The following is a 22,193-nucleotide window of genomic DNA, read 5'->3' on the forward strand; positions in this document are numbered from 1 at the left end:
TCCAGCGATGTGGCTGCCTAAAGCCTCGCTCCTCTCACTCTCATCTCTGCAGTGCCGGCATTGCAAGTGTGGGCACCCAACTGTGACAGCTTGTGGCTTCTGGGACCTGTGATATGTCACAGAGGATTGCAGGGAAGGAGGGGGAGAGGAGTCAACTAGGAGGCGACAGTGGAAGTGGGAGCTGGGTACCTGTCAAAACTAGGTACCCTCCACACCCCACCCCACCCCCCCCCCCCCCCCCAAAAAAAAAGACATGCCAGATATGGCATGCAAGGAGGTGAGGAGTGCTTAAAGCGGAAGTTCCCCGCTTTAAGCACTCCTCACCTCCTTGGGTGGAACTCCGCTTTAAGGGTCGCAAGATCGGTAGTTATTCCGATATGACCGGATTATACTTCCACCTGTAGGATGATTTTGACACTTGCAAACAAAGAAAAAAGCCATTTTCCAGCCAGGCACAACCTCTCCTATTATTTTTATTATTACACAGGATTTATTTAGCTCTGACAGTTTGCGCAGCGCTTTACAACAGTAAAGCAGACCGTACAATTACAATACCATTCAATACAGGAAGAATCAGAGGGCCCTGCTCGTTAGAGCTTACAATCTAGGAGGAAGGGTCTAGTGACACGAAAGGGTAAAAACTGTGGGGGGTGAGCTGATGAAGAAAATAAAAGAACAGTTGTTAGGTGGAGGCAGGGTAGGCTTCTCCAAAGAGAAACGTTTTCAGGGATCGCCTAAAAGTAGATAGATTTGGAGATAGTCTGACAGATTTGGGTAGGGTATTCCAGAGGACAAGAGAGGCTCAGGAGAAGTCCTGTAAGCGAATATGGGAGGAAGTGATGAGGGAGTTAGAGAGCAGGAGGTCTTGGGAGGAACAAAGAGGACGATTAGGTTGGTATTTTGAGACTAGGCTAGTGATGTAGCTGGGGACAGAGTTGTGGGTGGCTTTGTAACTTATTGTTAGTATTTTGAATTAAATTGGCAGCGAGGTGTACCAGACGACGAGCGGTTTGTAAGGTTGATAAGTCTGGAAGCAGTATTCAAAATGGACTGAAGGGGGGATAGACTATTTAAAGGTAAGCCAATGAGCAGGGAGTTGCAGTAGTCGAGGCGAGCGATAGCCATAGAATGAATCCGGAGCATTGTGGTTTTATTGGTTAGGAAGGGACATAGTTTGGGGATGTTGCGGAGGTTGAGATGGCAAGCTTTGGAAAGTGATTGGATATGGGGACAAAAGGAGAGTTCAGAGTCCAGGATAACACCCAGCACCCTGGCGTGTGGGGATGGGTGGATGGTTGTGACATTGCTCTTGACAAAAGTCCAGGAAAGAGACACATGGAAGAGGAAATATGTTGAGTTTGAGGAAGTGGTGTGACATCCAGACCAATATGTCTGTTAATTAGTTAGTGACGTGTGAGGAGACTGATGGAGTGAGTTAAGGGCTGAAGAGATGGCTTTGGGTGTCGTCAGCGTAAAAATTATATATTGAAAGCCGTGTGAGGCAATCAGCTGACCCAGGGAAGAGGTGTAGATTAAAAATAAGGGAGGTCCAAGAACAGAACCTTGGGGGACCCAGACGGAGAAGGGAAGAGGAGAGGAGTAAGTAGAATTGTAAGTGACACTGAAGGTGCTTGAGGTTGTGTTGAGGGTGAAATACAGACTGAAGGGGATCAAGAAGGTTATTCTTTATGAGGTGGTCACTCAGTTGGTTGTAGACCAGGCATTCAAGGAGTTTAGAGGAAAGGGGGAGAAAGGAGATAGGGCATACATTGTTAAGATTGATATGGTCCTTTTTAAGTATGGGGGTGACCAGTGCATGTTTTAAAGCATTGGGGAAAATGCCAGAAGAGAGGGAGAGATTGAAGATGTAGGTCAGAGAGTGTAGGATAGTCATAGGGTGACCATAGTATTTGAGAGGGAATAGGGTCCAGGGGACAGGTGGTTAGGCGGGTGATAGAAAGGAGTTTAGCAACTTCGTCTATAGTAGCAGGTTTGAATAAGTGGAGTGTCAATTGTACCTGTTGAAATGGGGTAACTGGTGGAGTTACCTATAGAGTGGAGATTTCATCACTTTCCTACTCTCAGCATGCTTGCGTTTTTTTTGTTTTTTTTTCTAGTTCTCTGAGGATGGACACCTTTTCTATTCTGAGAGTTTTTCCCCTTTTTGTATTTTTTTAATAGGCTTTTTCTTTTCTTCAATCAGATTAACTCCATCTGCACACTACTGAGCTAGGCTCACTCTGCAGCTTTGTAGCTCTGTCATTCCCTTGGAGGCCATGCCCTGCTACACTGCAGATTATGGGGTTAACCTGCAATGTGACACTTGGGCCATGTCACTGCCTATGCACCATACCACACCATATGTAGCATAACATCAGGAGCTACTACACTTTGGTAGCTTTTATTGTTGCCTTTATATTCCTCTTCTGCTTAAGATGCTGAAAATTATTGCATCATCAGCTGGAGTGTAGCACTCTCTGCATTGTACTTTTCTTCAGCATGAGGTAGCTCCTTTCTGCTATTGCTGCTTTCTGGAAGAGACAGACAGTTAACACCCTGGTTGCTCCTTGCTGCTGCCTACAATGACCTGGTCACTTCCAGCCATTAGGCAGCTAGTTGTAAGTAGACCAAGGTACTATATAGTGTTTTCTTTTGTATTGTTCCTGTTAAACAGTAGGAACATGTCCAATCCCAAGCACAGAAGCAGCAGTCCTGCTGCATGGAGTTGCTTCAGCTCACAATCCACAAACCATTCTGGGGTGGCTTGCAGTGTCCGCCCTAAAGGACCTGATCCCATCAGTCTCAATCTTTGTCCTCTCAACTCACCTCCTCCAAGTTTTTCATAGCGCCTTAAGGTGTGACTCACTACCTCCAAGGAGGAGGTCTCCGTAGCCATGCAGAATTTTGTTGGCCGAATTGCTGACTCAGAATGCATAGGCTATAGCCATGCATCCACACCTTTCCCTTCAGACTCAATTTCTTCTGCAGTTGTAGTTGCTTCAGTGGCCTCCGCTAAAGAGGTTCTCTCCTGATTTATGTTTCTGAGAAGCCTCAGTCAGCTCAGTTAGTTTTCAGGCTTAATAAAACCACACTGATGCTTATTGGTGCACTATGAGACACTTTTTAAATGGAACAGGCAGTGATTTAAACTACTGCTGGTACAAGTCTGGGCTTTCCCAAGGGCCCCAAGCTTGTCAAAAGTTTTCCAGTTGACTCCTTTCTACAACCTTTTCTGTACAGTGACTGGGAAAAGCCTGAACATTTTTCTCTTCCCAATCCTTTTGCAGATCAATATCAGTATAATGAGGATTTTCTTAAGAAGTGATCATACCCACTGCGGATCCAACCATTTCTCACCTTAATAAAAATATGACCATGCATGTTGAAGAAGTAGCTGTGTTTAACCACTTGCCTACTGGGCACTTAAACACCCTTCCTGCCCAGACCAATTTTCAGCTTTCGGTGCTCTCACACCTTGAATGACAATTACTCAGTCATGCAACACTGTACCCAAATTAATTTTGTTGTCCTTTTTTCCCCACAAATAGAGCTTTCATTTGGTGGTATTTGATCACCTCTGGGGTTTTTATTTTTTGTGCTATAAATGAAAAAAGACCAAAAATTTTGAAAAAAAATGAATATTTCTTTGTTTCTGTGACAAAATTATGCAAATTATTAATTTTTCGTCATAAATTTTGGCCACAATTTATACTGCTACATGTCTTTGGTAAAAATAACCCAAATTAGTGGATATTATTTGGTCTTTGAGAAAGTTAGAGAGTCTACACAAGCTGTGGTGCGAATCGCACAAAATTGATCACACCTGATGTACTGGTGGACTCTCACTTCTTGCAACCCGAACAAGTCCAGAAAGTACAAATACCCCCCAAATGACCCCTTTTTGGAAAGTAGACATTCCAAGGTATTTAGTAAGAGGAATGGTGAGCTTTTTGATGTTGTCATTTCTTCCCACAATTCTTTGCAAAATTAAGAAGTTTTTTTATTTTTTTTTCCACAAAATTGTCATTGTAATAGGTTATTTCTCTCACGTGGCATGTGTATACCACAAATGACACCCCCCAAAAAATTCTGCTACTCCTCCTGAGTATTACAATACCACATGTGTGGGACTTTTTCACAGCCTGGCCACATAGAGAGGCCCAACATGCAGGGAGCGCCGTCACATGTTCTAGGAGCATAAATTACACATCTAACTTGTTGACTACCTATTACACTTTTGAAGGCCCTGGAGCACCAGGACGATGACACATGGCACTGATGACAGATGGCACTTATACGTGACACTGATGACAGATGGCACTAATATGTGGCACTTATACGTGGCACTGATGACAGATGGCACTAATATGTGGCACTGATGACAGATGGCACTAATATGTGGCACCAATGACAGATGGCACTAATACGTGGCACCGATGACGCGTGACACTGATGACAGATGGCACTGATAAGTGGCATTGATAACACGTGACACTGACAACAGATGGCACGTGACACTGATACGTGGCACTGATGACAAATGGCACTGATACGTGGCACTGATGACAGATGGCACTAATATGTGGCACTGATGACAGGTGGCACTGATGACACGTGGAAGTGATGACAGATGGCACTTATACGTGGCACTGATGACAGATGGCACTGGGGACAAATGGCACTGACAGCAGGTGGCACTGGGGACAGATGGCACTAACAGGTGGCACTGGGAACAGATAGCACTAACAGGTGGCACTGGGGGCAGGATGGCACTGGGGGCAGGATGGCACTTTTTTTTTCCTTATACTTACGGCCGCTGCAGCTGTTCATCTCTCCCTCCTCACACTCTGTCTTTGTGAGGAGGGAGAGCGGCACTGAGAGATGATCTCATATGTTTACTTATGAGATCATCTCGCATTGGACACGCCGACCGCACTGTAAACAGCCGCTGTGATTGGCCGTTTACAGAGATCTGTGACTGGCTGTGTCCAAGGGACACGGCCAGCACAGAACTTCCCCGATGCACGCTCTCGGGAGTGCACATTGCGGAAGTAAACGGGAGGCCGTTCAGGAACGGCCTCCCGGCAGTTAGCGTCCGATCTGTAGCCATAATTCGGCTATAGGGCGGGCGCGAAGCAGTTAAGGATAATTTAAAGCAGAGGTCCGCTCACCACTTCAAAAATTAAAAGCTAGCAGTGGCACATAATGCAGCTTCTGACTTTTAATAATAAGACACTTAATAAAATACTGGCCCTACGCGTTTTGACCGCAAAGTCTTCTACTAGTGGATGAGGACCTAATCCATTTTAGAGGAGGGCACCACCCAGCGGGACGCCTATCATCTGTGTCTATTGTAGCCATTTGAGCTCGCATGACGCATTACCGTAGGGTAGATGTGTCCAATATTCGTGGTAAGAATACCCATCCTTGTGTCCGTAAGCTATAGCAGTCTGATACATTATCCACTGTGTTTGTGGATGCTGCAAGATTTGATCCTCTAAAAGTGGACAGATACTAGCGGACATTTACTTTTGGACTTCTAGTCACTGTTGCCATTTTTTCCGTTTCAACTTTTTTTTACACTTTTGTATACACACACTTTATTTTTATTCTATTATTGTTTCACCATTATCTTAGCGCTGCACTTTATATTTGTATTTGTGTTTAAACTTTGTGTGTCAGCAGCTTTGCTATGTTAACTCACAGATTGGGTGTATATACCTCACACTTGTTTGGTATTCTTCGGTCTAGCACAGTGTCCCGTCCCCCCCTTTTCTACTCAAGTCTTTCATAGCCTCTCCCTCCATTAAGGAAGCTTTACAGCCTCTGTGGACATCGAGAATGTGTACGTGCATGTCCTTTTTAAGCCCTACAGCTTAGCCTATCCTCTGCACACTTGGTGTTCACCAAGGTTCTGGCCCTTTGCTTACGAAGCTCAAAGGGTATTCCTTCAACAGGAGATCATCTACAGTAGGTATCCCACAATGGGAACAGTCAGTTCAAATTCTAAATGTCAATGTAATGCAGACAGTCCAGACCTTACCAAGGTTCGATTGGACCTTGAGCTGTGGATACTGTGGTAACTCTGTGAAATCAGTACAGTCGGACCTTTGCTTTTCTTCTGAAGCACCTTTCTGTGTCTACTAGGATCGAGATAGAAGGCATTCTGGTGATACTTATTGACTGGGACTGGCCCAGGTGGATTTTGCACACCAACTTGAACAAGCTTCGGCAGACACCTTGGGGGTTCTTCCAAATCGATCAGATTGCCTATCTCAAGGTCTTGTCTGCAATCCTGCTTCCCGTTTACAGGCTTTAGCAGCATGGCTGTTGATGCCAAGGTCTTGAGAGACACAGGTCTCTTTAATTCAGTAATTCCCACACTTTTAAAAGCAAGTCTACCTTTCCTAAAGTCTACAACCCCATAGGGAAATGTAAAGTTTACTTCATCTGGTATGAGCAAAGAAAATGTAACCCTAGGAAATAATCTGTGGGTCAAGTCCTAACCTTTTTACAATTTGGTTTGGATCAACATTTGGCCTTGAGGTGCCATCAAGGGACAAATCTTAGCTTTTGTGATCTACTTTCAAAGGCTGCAAATCCCCCATTATTCAAGATTTTGCTAAAGGGCCATTGTAGTATGGCTTCTGTACAGTCACTTGTGACTCAGTGGGATCTAATTTGGGTATAGTCCACTCTTCAAAGATCAATAATTGAACCTATCAAGGATATTCCACTTCCAATTACAAGGTTTAATTTCTTATCGTGATTACATCTGTAGTTTGGCTGAGGTGGCAGCCTTATCCTGTATAGAATCCTTTTTTGGTCTTATGCAAGGATAAGTTAGTATTGAGGTCTATAAACTTCTTTCTTCCTAAGGTAGTTTTGGTCTCAATCAGAACTTTTCTGGCTTCAGTTCATCAGAAGAAAGTTTCCTATGACCGCCTAGATGTGATATGTGCTTTACAGGTGTACCTGTCAGCCACTGCTACCATTAAACTCAACTCTTTTTTTTTTTTTTTTTTTTTTTTTTTTTTTTTCTTTCAGTTTCTCATTTCTCAGTGGCTTAACATTTAGATAAGCTTTTAAGGGCAAAGTTTCACCTTTACCTATTAGGACATGCATTGCTAGGTCTTTGAGTCCCTCTTAAATAGTTACATAGTAGACGAGGTTGAAAAAAGACGCAAGTCCATCAAGTCCAACCTATGTGATTTTATGTCAGTATTACATTGTATACCTTGTGTGTTGTGGTCGTTCAGGTGCTTATCTAAGAGTTTTTTTTAAATTATCGCTGCCCCCTGCTGAAACCTGTGCCTGTGGCAGAGAATTCCACATCCTTACCACTCAGTAAAGTTACAGTAAAGAACCCTCTATGCAGTTTAAGCTTAAACCTCTTTTCTTCTAATTTTAGTTAATGGTTGCATGTCTTATTAAATTCCCTTTCGCTGAAAAGTTTTATCCCTATTGTGGGGTCACCAATACGGTATTTGTAGATTGAAATCATATCCCTTTTCAAGCATCTCGTCTCCAGAGAGAATAAGTTCAGTGCTTGTAACCTTTCCTCATAACTAATGTCCTCCAGTCCCTTTATTAGTTTTGCTGTCCTTCTCTGGACTCTCTCCAGTTCCAGTACATCCTTCCTGAGGACTGGTGCCCAGAACAAGATGGCATACTTCAGGTGCAGACGGACCAGAGTGTTGTAGAATGGGAGAATTATCATTTTATCTCTGGAGGTGATCCCCTTTTTAATGCATGCTAATATTCTGTTTGCTTTGCTTGAAGCAGCTTGGCATCAAGCAACTGTTTCAGAGATTTTTAAGGCTGCCATCTGATCCTCGGTTCTCTAAGTTTTATTAGATGGATTTTGTGGCCTCAACTGATGCACGCTTCAGGCATAAGATCCTTCATGCAGCTCCTTTAGCTGCAGGCTGTCCTTGGCTTTATTCTGCTTTTGTTTTAATCTCCTGTTGTCATTTTACTTGCAGTGTTTCCTCCTCAGTTGCACTGCTTTTGAGCATCCCCATCATATCGGAGTAACTGCTGAACCTGCGTCCCTTAATGATAAAGAAAAAATACTTACCGTATATACTCGAGTATAGGCCGACCCGAATATAAGCCGAGGCCCCCAATTTACCCCCAAAAAAACTGGCAAACTTATTGACTCGTGTATAAGCCGAGGGTAAGACATGCCTGTCCATCCCTGTGTGTGTGTCCGTCCATCCCTGTGTGTCCGTCCATCCCTGTGTGTCCGTCCATCCCTGTGTGTCCGTCCATCCATCCCTGTGTGTGTGTGTGTCCATCCATCCATCCATCCCTGTGTGTGTGTGTGTCCATCCATCCATCCATCCCTGTGTGTGTGTGTCTCCATCCATCCATCCATCCATCCCTGTGTGTGTGTGTCTCCATCCATCCACCCATCCCTGTGTGTGTCTCCATCCATCCACCCATCCCTGTGTGTGTGTGTGTGTGTGTGTGTGTGTGTGTGTGTGTGTGTGTGTGTGTGTGTGTCCAGCCTACCTTTGTCCCGAGCCTCCGTCCCGTGCCTTGCCTCCTTGCCTCCGTTCCGTCCCGTGCCGTGCCGTGCCTTGCCGTCGTGTCGTGCCTTGCCTTGCCTCCGTCCCGTCCCGTGCCGTGCCGTGCCTTGCCTTGCCTTGCCTTGCCTTGCCTTGCCTCCGTCCCGTGCCCTCTTCGGCGGCCATTGTAAAATTCAAAAGCCGCGCCTCCTCCTTCGCCTGTGATAGGCGGAACACTGAATTTCCCAGCAGCCTGTGTTCCGCCTATCACTGCCTTCGTATCATCCTCGTCCGTAGTACGAGGATGATACGATGTCCGTGATAGGCGGAACACAGGCTGCTGGGAAATTCAGTGTTCCGCCTATCACAGGCGAAGGCGGAGCCGGAGGCGCGGCTTTTGAATAGAATGGCCGCTGTCTGTCTGCTCGACACGCTGATCGAGCGGGCAGACAGCGATGACTCGAGTATAAGCCGAGGGGGGCACTTTCAGCCTCAAAAAAGAGGCTGAAAATCTCGGCTTATACTCGAGTATATACGGTACCTTTAAAATCATTTTTTTGAGATTCCTTAAGGTGGATATATACTTTGACAGATAGAGATATACAGCTAGAGATATAAAGATATGTTTTATCTAAATGGCCCCATAGAAGGATTATATTATATTGTGCTAGTATGCACAGCATATTAACGCATTATGGCAGACTTGCCTGGCAAATAATGCCCTCCAGCCCTGCGGTGTCCGCTTTAGTAGGTCTGGGGCGCTTCCATTTTCTCCTTGTCTTCCTTCCAGGTTTTTGCTTTGAGTGGCTTTAATGGCAGGGCCACGATGACGTCACTACTGCACGTGCACACATCAGTAACTACTTCATGGCACAGAGTGGTACCGCAAATGTACCCTGAGCTATATATGCATGGCTCAGTGTACATTAATTAACACTGACAGGCAGAGAGAAGCATTTATGAAGGAAGAAATAACTTGGGTCTCTTTGTTCATTAAAAACCCTAGCTGTCAGTGGTTATAAAAAAATAAAGTTTTAATTCCACTTTAAAGGACAAAAGTCCTTTTGTTATCTACTCCCAAGTACTACTTTTCTACAAAACTGAAGCATGCTGAGAGTGGGAGGGTTTATAACTGACTGGCTAAGGGCTTTTATGTTTCCAGTGACCAAATCCCCCTGAAGGTGGCAGTTATAATCCAATTGTATCAAAACTACTGAACCTCAAGTAACTAAGTTTAATTTAAAGTAGAAGTTCAGTCAAAATCTAACTAAGGCTAAATCTACTTCCACACGCCAATCTTAGGACTATTCTATCTACCCTGTGATAGAAAAGATGCTTAAACTTACCTATTCTGAAACTGCTTTTGTCTGGTCACATGATCCTTCCAGCAGCAACAACAGCTGAAAATGGCGGTGATCACTTGCAGGTATAGCTATGTAAAACCTTTTTTATTTTTTTTAATTTTTTTTTGTATAGTCATGAAAAAAAAACGAATACCTTTTTTTTTTTCTCTTTTTTTCTTAAGTGATCACATTCCCTCTGTTCTCAGCTGCATAAGAGCTTTAGGGGTTCATGGGTGCTCAACCTGTGGCTCTCCAGCTGTTGAGGAACTACAAGTCCAATGAGGCATTGCAAGCCACTGACCGTTACAAGCATGACTCCTAAAGGCAGAGGCATGATGGGACTTGTAGTTCCGCAACAGCTGGAGGGCCACAGGTTGAGCACCCATGGGTTAGATTATGTAATTGCTTTCCAGTATTAAGAAAACAAGAGCTGTCTGTGTTTTAATCATAGTGAATGTTTAAAATTCATTTGAAGAATTTAAGGAGAGTTATCGCTCCAGTTTTTTTGTTATTTTATCCTTAATGTCCTTAATTATCCTTGTGTTAAAATAAAACTGTGTGAGATAGAACATTTTTGTTTAAATAATAATACATTTTATTTTCTCCCTGAACGCAGCATAGCTGTTCACCAAACCTGTTTGTACAACCCGTGTTTGTAGAAACTCATTCAAAGAAATTTCCCTGGGTAGCATTTTTTACTAAGAGGTTTGTACCATTTTTTTTATCTGTCAACATTCATTTCCACTAAAGACAATTTTTTAGTTTGGTAATCTTAAAAAAAAACAAAAAAAAAAACTTTGCAACACAGAAATCCTTTCTTTGCTCAAAACAATTTTGAAAAATACTAATAAACTGGATTGATGCATTTCTAGAGTGAGAGTTCATTATTGGCTACAGGGGCATTCACATTGAGCAGGGAGGATGGTGAGTGAAGCTCAGCTCTGGAGGCAGGGTGTTCAAAAATATAAAGAACATGAAGGCCCAAAGATTCACTCCACATTTCAAGTGTTGATTGATCCACGTGTAAAAGTGCACTTTAAAGCACACTTGCCATATGACCCTAAAAGTCCAAGTTAACCTCAGGTACATTGCAGGTGATCAGGGGAAATATTTGCACAGATAACAACTTGCAGCTTTGCAGGCACTTCGGTAAGCACTGCCTATTGATTTCAATGGGCAGGGACGCTTTTGTGTATACACCGCTCCTAAAGTGCCTCAAAGATGCTGCTTGCAGGACCTTTTTTAGTGTTCCGCAAGCGCACTGCTCCAGTGTGAAAGCCCTCAGTCTTTCACACTGGAGTGACAGAGGCGCTCTGCAGTCATAATTTTTAGCGATATACTGTAGCCCCTGTAAAGCACCACAGTATGAAAGTAGCCTAAATGTAAAATATGGTGCTGGAGGCAGCCAGAAAGAAGAGAAAAAAGAAAGGACAAGGCCTTCCAAAGGGTTTGTGGTAACTGAACACTACAGTTGAATTTAATTCAATTTTATTTAGAAAAAACACACCACAATATCAAATATGACAAAATACCAAAAATAGCAGTGTGAGTATAACGTTCCAAAATAATAAAAAAGACGTGGTGATTTAAAAAGAGGGATCACAGCTGCACATATATCCACACAATCAGACATACACCCAGCTCAAAGGATGGGAGTTGTTTGAAGTATTGTTGATCAATATATTGCATATACTATCGTCCTACTTTCTAATTAAGCAGTGGTTTGTGGTCATCCCAAACAAGATATATAGCTGTAATCCGATTGAGATGTGGATGCATGTGAACAAACAAGTGGGTATAGCATGGGCCGTCCTAGGTCATTAGTACACACATTCAACTGTGACACCTAGTATTAGGGACTCTCATTTGTCTATTGGAGGCACAGGTGGCTTAATTGTAAAGGTTGCAGTGTCAAGTAAGCAAGGCTGCGAGGGTAAAACTTAAGTGTAATGTTCATTTAAAAGTTCACTGGAGGCAGCTAGCCATGGAGTTGCAGGGAAGGAAGTTGGACTTTTGTACACATGGAGTGTGGTTGGCTGATTCCAATAACAAACCAGCCAGAATTCCAAATCTGAAAAAATGCAAGGTTGCTGTCCCAATAGCTACGGAGGCCAGTAGTATGGCTTTGAATGATATTTCATTGCAGTGGGTAGATAATTTCAAATACTTAGAAATTGTAATTTCCCGCCAAGCTTCTGAGTTTATTTCCCTGAATTTGACTCCGATTCTTGAAGATATTGGATCAAAATTGAAAGTATGAAAGTCTCTACCATTGTCTTTATTGGGACGTATTCATCTTTTAAAAATGAAGATTATACCAAAATGTATGTATCTATTTAGAGACTCTCTCCAGTGGCTTCCTATGTCATTTTTTTACAAGATTAAACCAACTTTTTTCATCTTTTTTATGGAGATCGAAGAACCCCAGTTACAAATTAACCACCCTCATGCGCCCTGGTGAACAGGGAGGACTAGCTTTTCCGGATTTATATAAATACTTTTTAGCCACTCAGTTGGTTACGCATGGTGGCTGAACCCTGATATATATAACTCCTCTACTCACCTGAAAGCAGCAGTAGTAGGTTCTATGGATGCTCTCAAGGCTCTTTTATTTAGGGGTTGTAGGGCACTGTACCAGTTGACTGCTTCAATGCTCATTACTATTCGAGCTTGGGAGGCTGGTCTTAGATGTGAGCATTATCCTAAGGGTGTGCGATTTCTCCAAGTGCCCCTTTTATGGTTTAAGCCTGCTCTTCCTCAATTCTTTAAAGCACCAAAGCCTATTGCATAGACTAAATATAATATTAAAGCGAAAGTAAACCCATCCTTAAAACAATTTCATTTTTGGCATGTGCCAGAAATGTAACACTCCCATTGGTTGTGCTCTCAACCAAACTGTCAAACCATCCAGTGGTTGGTGTCATAACTGATCACATGTGCAGCACCATGGCTGCTGTAGATTAAACAGAGGAAAAGATGGCAGCTTCCATGGCTGAAAATGATAGGGGGGTTTACTTACACTTTAAATTACTTTCTCAAGTGATTACTGATCGGAATTGATCTACTTTCTCTACACTTACTTTAACTTTTAATGTTCCACGTTCCCATCTATTTAGATATTTCCAGCTTCTTCATACTTTTCATGTACAGTTTCCACAGTGTTCTTTTTTTTTTTCTTCTTCTTTTTTTTTTTTTTAAATAGATTTTATTGAAGCAAATGTGGTACACGTAATCACTTAATACGTTACAACAAAAAAAGAGAGATCCTTCTTGTTTTTCTCAGGGTAATCTACATATACCAACAGTCTAGGCACTTAGAAAAAAACATAACAGATGTGTACATGGAACTGAGACTAGTAAAAGAGAAAATGAAAGGTATCTCAAAACATAACTGCCATGTCACTAAAACTGGATGGATCTAGAGTAAGGAACCTGTGAGCTATAAGCGGTACCATAAAAAGAAAATAGAATAAAAAATACAAGGGGGGGGGGGGGGGGTGCAGTGTTGTTCATAAGTTCTTGTAGACACACTGTGAAGGAGTCAAAGATGAAAATGCTTTTCTATTTTTCTGGTTAGGAGACTGAGATAGAGATAGACTCGGGTTGATGTTTCCGGTGCATCGTTGAAGCGGATGAGTTTGATAGAGGTGAGACAGGGTAAGTGTGTTGAGGGAGATCTTAAACAACGGAGGCGGTTGGTTCCTCAGTGGATGGGTCGATGATTGGGTCGTCTGCTTCTTCAGGAGGATAGGTAAGAGGAGCATAGTATGAGAAAGAGAAGTGTTCGAAGTTGGAAGCTTCTTCACTAGAGAGGGTCGAATTCATGAAAGCCGAGCATTTAGAGTAGAAGCGGTGTCTGGATTTCGCATGTTTGAAATCGGTGTTGAGTTTTTCCTTGTGGAGCAGATGCAGGAGTTCCCTTTTGAGAAGCGGTATCGGTGGACAGCAAGGAGATGTCCAGTGTTTTAGGATCAACCGTCAGGCTATTAAAAGAACAGTCAAGCCCCAGGCTTTGGTACCGGGGTGGGATGAGGGGGACCACGGCAACAGATGGTCATCCCAATAGCCGAAGATGAGCATAAGAGGGTCCTTAGGTAATGTCCGCAACATTATTTCAAAGATGAATTCCATAACCTGATCCCAGAAGGAGGAGATAAAGGTGCAGCCCCAGAAACGGTGGGATAGAGAAGGTTTTGGCTGACGACACATAGGACAGGTAGAAGCTCCTGCGACCTTATCAGAGAGAAATGGTATGTAAGCTTGGTGCAGTATTTTTAGTTGGGTTTCTCTCCAAATCTCATTGGGGATCATCTGAAGCGTTGTATTGTAGCCAGATAGAAGTTTATCCACCAAGTCTGGATCTGAGAAATCTTTAGCCCAGTTAGCAACTGATGATGAGGCAATCAAAAGGGTGGATTTCAACAAGAGCGGTTTGTTGATGTCCTAGATTTTGTAAGTGGCACCTTGGAGTAGCTGATCCAGAAAAGAAAGCCAAAATCTTTTGCGCTTATCTCTGCAGGAGTCCCTCAAGAAACTGATACATTGGGCATGTTGGAACGCATGTGAAAGAGGGAGGGAGAAGGTTTCAGCAACCACAGAGAAGGGAAAGGGGTGACCTGAGTCCATGTTAGACAGAGAGGAGAAATGTGTTAGGCCTTTTTGACACCATTCAAGGAACGGTTTATGCTCCATCCCTGGCGGGAAGCTCGGCTGACCTTGTATCGTGAGATATCTGGATGTAAAGGGAGATAGTTTGAGTGTTTTTCTCACTTCCCTCCAAGCAATGACTGTGTCTCTGAGGAGAAGATTGTGTTGTGGGGGGGGGGGGGGTAGATTTCCAATTGCAGTGGAGGAGGGCCACCAGGGAGTAGGGGTGAGCCATTGACGATTCCAAAGAGTAATTAGAGTAGTGGGAGAGTTGTGAGATCCAGTCCAGGCTAATCCGCAATAAGCAGGAGAAGTTATAGGTTCTAATATTCAGTAGGCTAATCCCTCCCTTGCTACGGGGAAGAAACAATTTTGCAAAGGCGATATGTGGTCTTTTGTTCTGCCAAAGGAATTTTGATATGGCTTTATTTAGGAGTAAAGTATCTGTGTTTTAGAAGCGGAGGAATCGTTTGGAGAGGGTATAGTAATCGAGCAAAACTGACCATCTTTACTAAGTGACGTCTTCTCAGAAGCGAGAGAGGCAGATCCATCCAGTTACTTAATTCCTGCGTAGTTTTTGTTATCAAAGGGGGGCAGTTTAGGGGATATAAAGAGAAGGGCAATTTCCCTATCTTAATTCCTAGATAAGTTATATGGGAGTTGGCCACCGAGAAAGGTGAAAGGTGAATCCATGGAGGAGAAGAAAGTGTGCCTATGGGGAAGATTTAGCTTTTGCTGTAGTTTATGCGAAGGCCCAAGCAGAGTCTAAATTCATCGAAGATAGTTTAAAATGGCGTGGATGTTGGGTTGGTTGTAAATATCAGAATGTCATCAGCGAAGAGGGATGTGCGAAGTTCCTGTGAGCCTATTTTGATTCCATGGAGGGGGGCTTTTTGGATGAGGTAAAAGGAAAGTGGTTCTAATGCAGTGTAAAAGAGAAGAGGGAAAGGGGGCAACCCTGTCTTGTACCTTTATAGAGACGGAATTCATCCGAGAGGAGGCCCGCCACCACCAACCGGGCCACAGGGGATGCGTACATGGGTCACACAAGGTGAGCGAAAGGGCCAGAGAATCCCATTTTAGAAAGTGCCAAAGAGACCCAGTCAAAACTGACATTATCAAAAGCCTTTTCTGCGTCTAGGTTGATGATGGCGTGATCCCTCCGCCGGCAAATTTTTTGCATGTTCTAGGGCAGTCATAACCTTGCGTATGTTCATGGTGGCCATTCTACCTTTAACAAAGCCAGATTGGGCTGGATGTATCAGGGAGGGGATGACTATGGCCAGTCTGGAAGCTACTATTTTTGAGAGCAATTTTACATCCAATTTTAAGAGACAAATGGATCTGTACGAGCCAGGTTCTTGGGGATCTTTGCCTTTTTTTGGAAGCAATTTAATGATGGCCTGATTGCCGGTTGGTAAATAAGGGCCCCCAGCCCTTATTTACCAACCCCCAGATATTATTATAGACAGCATAAAGAGCCGTTTCAGTAATGGAGGATAGGGTCTTGTAGAATTCCCCCGTGAACCCGTCCGGGCCCGGGGCTTTAGAGGGAGCAAGATGTTTAATGGCCGTTGAAATTTCGGTCAGGGAGATGGGAGCATTGAGAGCTTCTAGTTGGGAAGGGGATATCATGGGGATGGACAGTCCAGCCAGAATGAGGCAGCTACGTTTCTGTCAATGGGGTCTGCGACGTAGAGCAAAGAATATATCGAGCATGACTTTGTTTTTATCCCGTTGAGAGGATTTTATAGTGCTCGACAAGTCTCTCGAGGTAATATGTGTCGAACGAAAGGGTCCTTTGCACAGACTTGACAATAATTTGCCGGCTTTATTACCAAATTTATGGAGGGTAGCTTCCAGGCGAGTCCGATGTGTCTGCTCAAGAGAGTCTGCCCAAGTATCGAAGGACCGTTTCGCTACTTGCCATTTTTGTCTGTTCTCGAGGGAATCCACGGCGCAAAGAGAGCGCTGCGCCAGGCGGAGGTCTCCACTAGCTTTCTTGTAATTTAGCAAGGCATTCCTCTTCAGGGAGGCAGCGTAGGAGATGATGCATCCTCTAAGGAAGGCCTTGCCTGCTTCCCAGAAAAGGTTCGGGTTCTCCGTATGGGGAGAGTTGGCCGCGGAGTATTCCAACCAAGCTCCCTCCATATAGCTCTGAAAGTCAGCATTGTTATAGAGATAGGAGGGCAAACGCGGGGAGATGGATGCAAGTCAGGCGTTTCCAGTGATGTGGAGATGGGCACGTGGTCTGAGATAGCAATATTATGAATATCAGCAACTGAGAGCTGAGAACTGAGAATGGTAAAAGGCTGTCTGTGCAAAGATGTAGTAAATGCTGGTGAAAATGTTGTGCGGGTTGGAATAAAAGGTGTATACTCGGTCAGTTGGGTGATGGAGTCTCCAGACATCATGGAGGGAGAGAGAATCCATAGTTTGTGCGAAATGGGTATGCTTGGAGGGGGCAGGTGGTGACCGCTGGCGTTTGGGGCGGGATCTGTCTTCCGAGGGATGCATGGTTGTGATAGTCTCCCTCCTAAATTGTTTACCAGGGTCGTTTGGGGCATAAATACTGGACAACATAATTTCTCTAGACCCTGTTTTTAAGTGGACGGAGATAAAAGGACCCTGGGTGTCCGTGTCAACCTGTAATATTTTGCAGGGAAGATTCTTATGGAGGAAAATGAGAACTCCAGCTTTGCGGTTAATCGCATTGGAGCCCAGGACAGTGACAAGTTTTTTCATGCGGTGAAAGTCAGGGGGGTAAGGTGGGTTTCCTGGAGTAAGGCGATGTCAGTTTTAAGTCTCTTCAGGTGGCGAAGAATTTTTAGTCTCCTGACAGGGGACCTAAGCCCTTTCACGTTCCAGGAGGTGACTTTCATGTGGGCAGATTCGCGTGTGGGTCATGTGGGGGGGGGGGGGGGTGTAGCTCAACGGAATATAGAACCTGAGAAGGAGTAGTGAAGAAACTGCTTGAACCAGGGAAAGCCGCCTGACAAAAGCGATTGAACCTGAGTGTCTGTTGGTCGGGGTGTGTGGTGGAGGGGGGGGAGTTAGAGGAGAGGAGCAAAAGGGGAAATGAGAACTGTAGACAAAACAAACACACAATAGCAAATGAACTTCACTTTTTTCCGCATAGAGCCTTTGCGCAAGCCAGCTCTCCCCAACGATCCAGACACAGGGATGGATGCGAGCCCTAACAAAACAGTGTCTGCAGCCATGATGGAAATGCCGCCATGGGCAGGGGATTAGGAGGGGTGATTTACCCAAGGAGGCTTTATGGGAAATACCATCCTAAGACAGGGAGAAAAGTAAAACCGGTATAAACAGCAGTAAAAGCGGATGGTAAAAAAAGAAAAGACAGCCACTTAGGAGTGGGCCAGATACTTGAGATAGTCCTGCGGTAGGCAGATGTGTTGCGTTGTTAGCCTGCCATACCGTTATACAACAAAAGAGAGGATCCGCAGACTAAATGAGTCCGTATCAGCGAGGAAATTTCCGGTGCATCGGGCCAGATGATCTGAAGCGCTTTGGGGAATCTTTCCTCTGGCTCCTTTGTTCCATTAGGTGGTTGTTTAGAGATGCTTTGTGCAGAGATTCTGTGTAGTTGCCAGAGCGCATTGAGCACAGGAAAGCTTCCGATAAAAAAGGGGGGGTAAAGGTGCGCTAAGGACCCTAAATTTATTACTATAAAATAAAAAGTCAAACAACTACACCAGAAGGTGAACAACACAAAAAGCCGAAACAAGACCCTAGTGGTAAGAAAAGGGGCTGCCACTACCTACAAATTTACCCAAAGAGTGAAAGACGTGAATAAATGCTAAAAGTGGTAGTAACGGCGCTCACCTGCTATTAATTATACTTGCAGCAGGCTCACCTGCTGTTAGTTACACTTTGTCTTTACAAGGATGTGTGTAAATATGTGTAAAGATGAAAAGTGCAGCTGGAAAATGCCTACGTGACAATATCTCTCACAAAGATTGTAATAAAATTATGAAGAAACCAATCATTTATGAAAAAAACACAATAAATATTCCACATGTGTAAATCGCTAGAAATATGCGTAAGGATATTATGAAGACCCTACTTCACATTATAAAAGCTATAATACACTTATTGCAATATTGAAGGTGCAAATGTACATTAGTGCAAAACTTACATTAAAAAGTGCTGGATGCTTAAAAAAGTGCCATGGTAACATTATCAACTGTGAAAAAGTGCTATGTGCTACTAAAAGTGCCACAATGTATATATCCAGTCCTTATGTATTTATAAAGTCGCTAAATGGAAGCATGCAATTTTTAGGTTGATGTAAGAGTCCAACGGCAGAAAAGACAATAATATTCCAGTAAGAAAGTTCTTCTAAAACAAAAGTGCCAGTGTGCTTTAATTCTCAATGGATTCCTGGATTGCAACCGGTGCGATTTTCGTGTATAAAGACAATAGTCCGCACTCACCAGCTCCCCTTCCCCTTAAGGGGTTAATGCGCCTCCACAGTGTAAGCCCCTGTGCTGCTGTGCAGAGCTGGTCCGGTTATTATCCAGTAATTATCCAGTAATTTTTCCTCATTAAAAGCAAAATGGGGCAAACATAGTGTAATCCAGTTTTTAAAACCACGTTTTATTAAGTATATAGAATGCTACTCACACAATAGTAGATAAAAAATAAGTTTCAGTAAATGTAGGTCCCAGCGTATTTGAATTCACCGCCGCCAACGCTATGCGAGAGTGTATACACCTTAGGCCACTCCCTGCGCGTTTCGTCATTGGCTCCAGACGACGTCCAATGACGAAACGCGTAGGGCGTGGCCCAAGGTGTATACACTCGCATAGCGGTGGCGGCGGTGAATTCAAATACACTGTGACCTGAAACGTATTTTTTATCTTCTATTGTGTGAGTAGCATTCTATATACTTAATAAAACGTGGTTTTAAAAACTGGATTACACAATGTTTGCCCCATTTTGCTTTTAATGAGGAAAAATTACTGGATAATAACCGGACCAGCTCTGCACAGCGGCACAGGGGCTTACACTGTGGAGGCGCATTTACCCTTAAGGGGAAGGGGAGCTGGTGAATGCGGACTATTGTCTTTATACACGAAAATCGCACCGGTTGCAATCCAGGAATCCATTGAGAATTAAAGCACACTGGCACTTTTGTTTTAGAAGAACTTTCTTACTGGAATATTATTGTCTTTTCTGCCGTTGGACTCTTACATCAACCTAAAAATTGCATGCTTCCATTTAGCGACTTTATAAATACATATGAAAAAAAGGAGGATTGTTTTAGGGACTTTAAGGAAGCCAAGACCTGGTAAGGTCATGTATTTCCATCCCTACGGGACTTTATATGAAACCATGAGCTGGTAAGGTCATGCATTTCCATCCCTTATAGGATCAATGGAGAGGAGAACAAGGAAGGTGGGACTTTATATGAGGCACATGATAGCGAAACATAATACCAGTTGAACAAAGGAATTTTATTCACATAGCAATATAATACATAGTTCTTATCAAATAAGATGTATAACATGATAGCAAAAAATAATAATAATAGCAAAAATGACACCAGGGACATCAAAGGACATAACCACTGATATTCAAGGTAAGTAAATAAACATAAAATAGTAGACATTCAACAATTTAATAACAATAGTATCTCAAGGAAATAATCATTGTGAAATTCCATAGTTCAACATGGGCAAGCTTGGGTAAAATCAATATTGCACATTAATAACTGCAGGACCTATGGCCTCACTGAGCCAGATGAGGTAGGAATCAAATAATAATTGTACAAATATAAAGTTGAGTAAACGCACGGCAACAAATAGCTCTACGCGTTTCGTGGCTGATGCGCCACTCATCAGGAGCATGCACGTGAGTATCTAAAATAGGAGCGAAACAGAAAAAAATGAAAAAATAATATTGTAAATTAATAAAATAAAACCTATAAACAGGGGTAGAATAGTACCCCCGACCGCACAAAAAGTGCGAACTTACTAATTTGAACAGCCGGCAAGTGGTAGGGCGGGAGAGGGTCAAAGGCGTCCGAAATGGCCTCTAACCGGGGGCCGTGGCAGACGGCAGGAGCGGCGACCCAGGTAGGCTACAATCAGGGCGGGCCAGGGACCACAAGGGTACTCTGTAAGGAAAACAGTCAAGATAAGGATAAGAAATTACTGGAGGTGACTAAAGTGAAGAATTGAAAATGAGGTGCAGTGCTGGTGAAGAAAAGGTGATAAGTTAACCATTGGCAGTAAAATAAACTGCCAAAAATAGTGACAGAAACCAGTGTGTGAAAAGTGAATATAGAGGCTGGTTGGCCAAACGAAAAAGAGTACAACAGGGACGATTACCTGGAAAAATCAAGCACCATCTAGAGAGAGAGAGAAATAGCACGGTGTGGAGTGAGAGATACAGAGGCCTTGAGTGCCAAGAACGCCCAGAGAGACACCCATATATGCGTCACCGCAGCACCGCCCACCATCGTCACGCAACGTGGCGCAATATGGGGGAGGAGGAAAGGCGCCGCTGGTCGGAGAATCCTCTCCAGCCAAGCGGGGCCAAAACCACTCCCCCATTAACCACGAGTGTGACACGTCTGTAACAAGCGTGCGGCGATCTGAAAGACGCCGCAAGTATTGCACAGAACGCGTGACGTTGACACGTAGAACGGAACAGCCGCTCCCCCCAAAACAAAGAGGTGGGGAAGGGGCGGAGGTCCGTGGTGCGCGTCACAACCCCCGGGAGAGGACAAAAAAATCGGGCGCCAAGGTGATCCAACCTACCCTACCCATATCAGTAGTATTCAATAATTGATATAGATGTAAAACAATTAATATGGGTAAAAGGGATATAATAATAAAAGAAGAGAATACATATAAAGGGCAGAGGGGCTAGACATAAGGTCGTCAATGGCAGAGATGTAAAAGTGATAAGCCAATAAAGCTAAAACATGTGCTTCCATCCCTAGATTGATATCAAATGAAAAAAAGGAGGATTGTTTTAGGGACTTTAAGGAAGCCAAGACCTGGTAAGGTCATGTATTTCCATCCCTACGGGACTTTATATGAAACCATGAGCTGGTAAGGTCATGCATTTCCATCCCTTATAGGATCAATGGAGAGGAGAACAAGGAAGGTGGGACTTTATATGAGGCACATGATAGCGAAACATAATACCAGTTGAACAAAGGAATTTTATTCACATAGCAATATAATACATAGTTCTTATCAAATAAGATGTATAACATGATAGCAAAAAATAATAATAATAGCAAAAATGACACCAGGGACATCAAAGGACATAACCACTGATATTCAAGGTAAGTAAATAAACATAAAATAGTAGACATTCAACAATTTAATAACAATAGTATCTCAAGGAAATAATCATTGTGAAATTCCATAGTTCAACATGGGCAAGCTTGGGTAAAATCAATATTGCACATTAATAACTGCAGGACCTATGGCCTCACTGAGCCAGATGAGGTAGGAATCAAATAATAATTGTACAAATATAAAGTTGAGTAAACGCACGGCAACAAATAGCTCTACGCGTTTCGTGGCTGATGCGCCACTCATCAGGAGCATGCACGTGAGTATCTAAAATAGGAGCGAAACAGAAAAAAATGAAAAAATAATAATATTGTAAATTAATAAAATAAAACCTATAAACAGGGGTAGAATAG

At 43.3% G+C, this 22,193-nt stretch overlaps 1 protein-coding gene across 5 annotated transcripts in view; it reads left to right on the plus strand.

Annotated features, from left to right (window-relative positions):
- SETDB2 (SET domain bifurcated histone lysine methyltransferase 2) overlaps positions 1–22,193 on the plus strand; it is a 124,208-nt gene that overhangs the window by 81,314 nt on the left and 20,701 nt on the right. For 4 of the 5 annotated variants that reach the window (XM_077484248.1, XM_077484249.1, XM_077484246.1 and 1 more), the window contains one exon: positions 10,473–10,561. The exons of the other annotated variant lie outside the window; for it this stretch is intronic. In XM_077484248.1, coding sequence (XP_077340374.1) covers positions 10,473–10,561 — 89 coding nt within the window. The remainder of the gene's footprint in view (positions 1–10,472; positions 10,562–22,193) is intronic. 5 annotated transcript variants of the gene reach the window in all.

Source organism: Lithobates pipiens, unplaced genomic scaffold, assembly GCF_037356315.1.
Source record: "Lithobates pipiens isolate NorthernLeopardFrog02 unplaced genomic scaffold, aLitPip1_a1.2 Scaffold_16, whole genome shotgun sequence".
Taxonomy (NCBI): domain Eukaryota; kingdom Metazoa; phylum Chordata; class Amphibia; order Anura; family Ranidae; genus Lithobates; species Lithobates pipiens.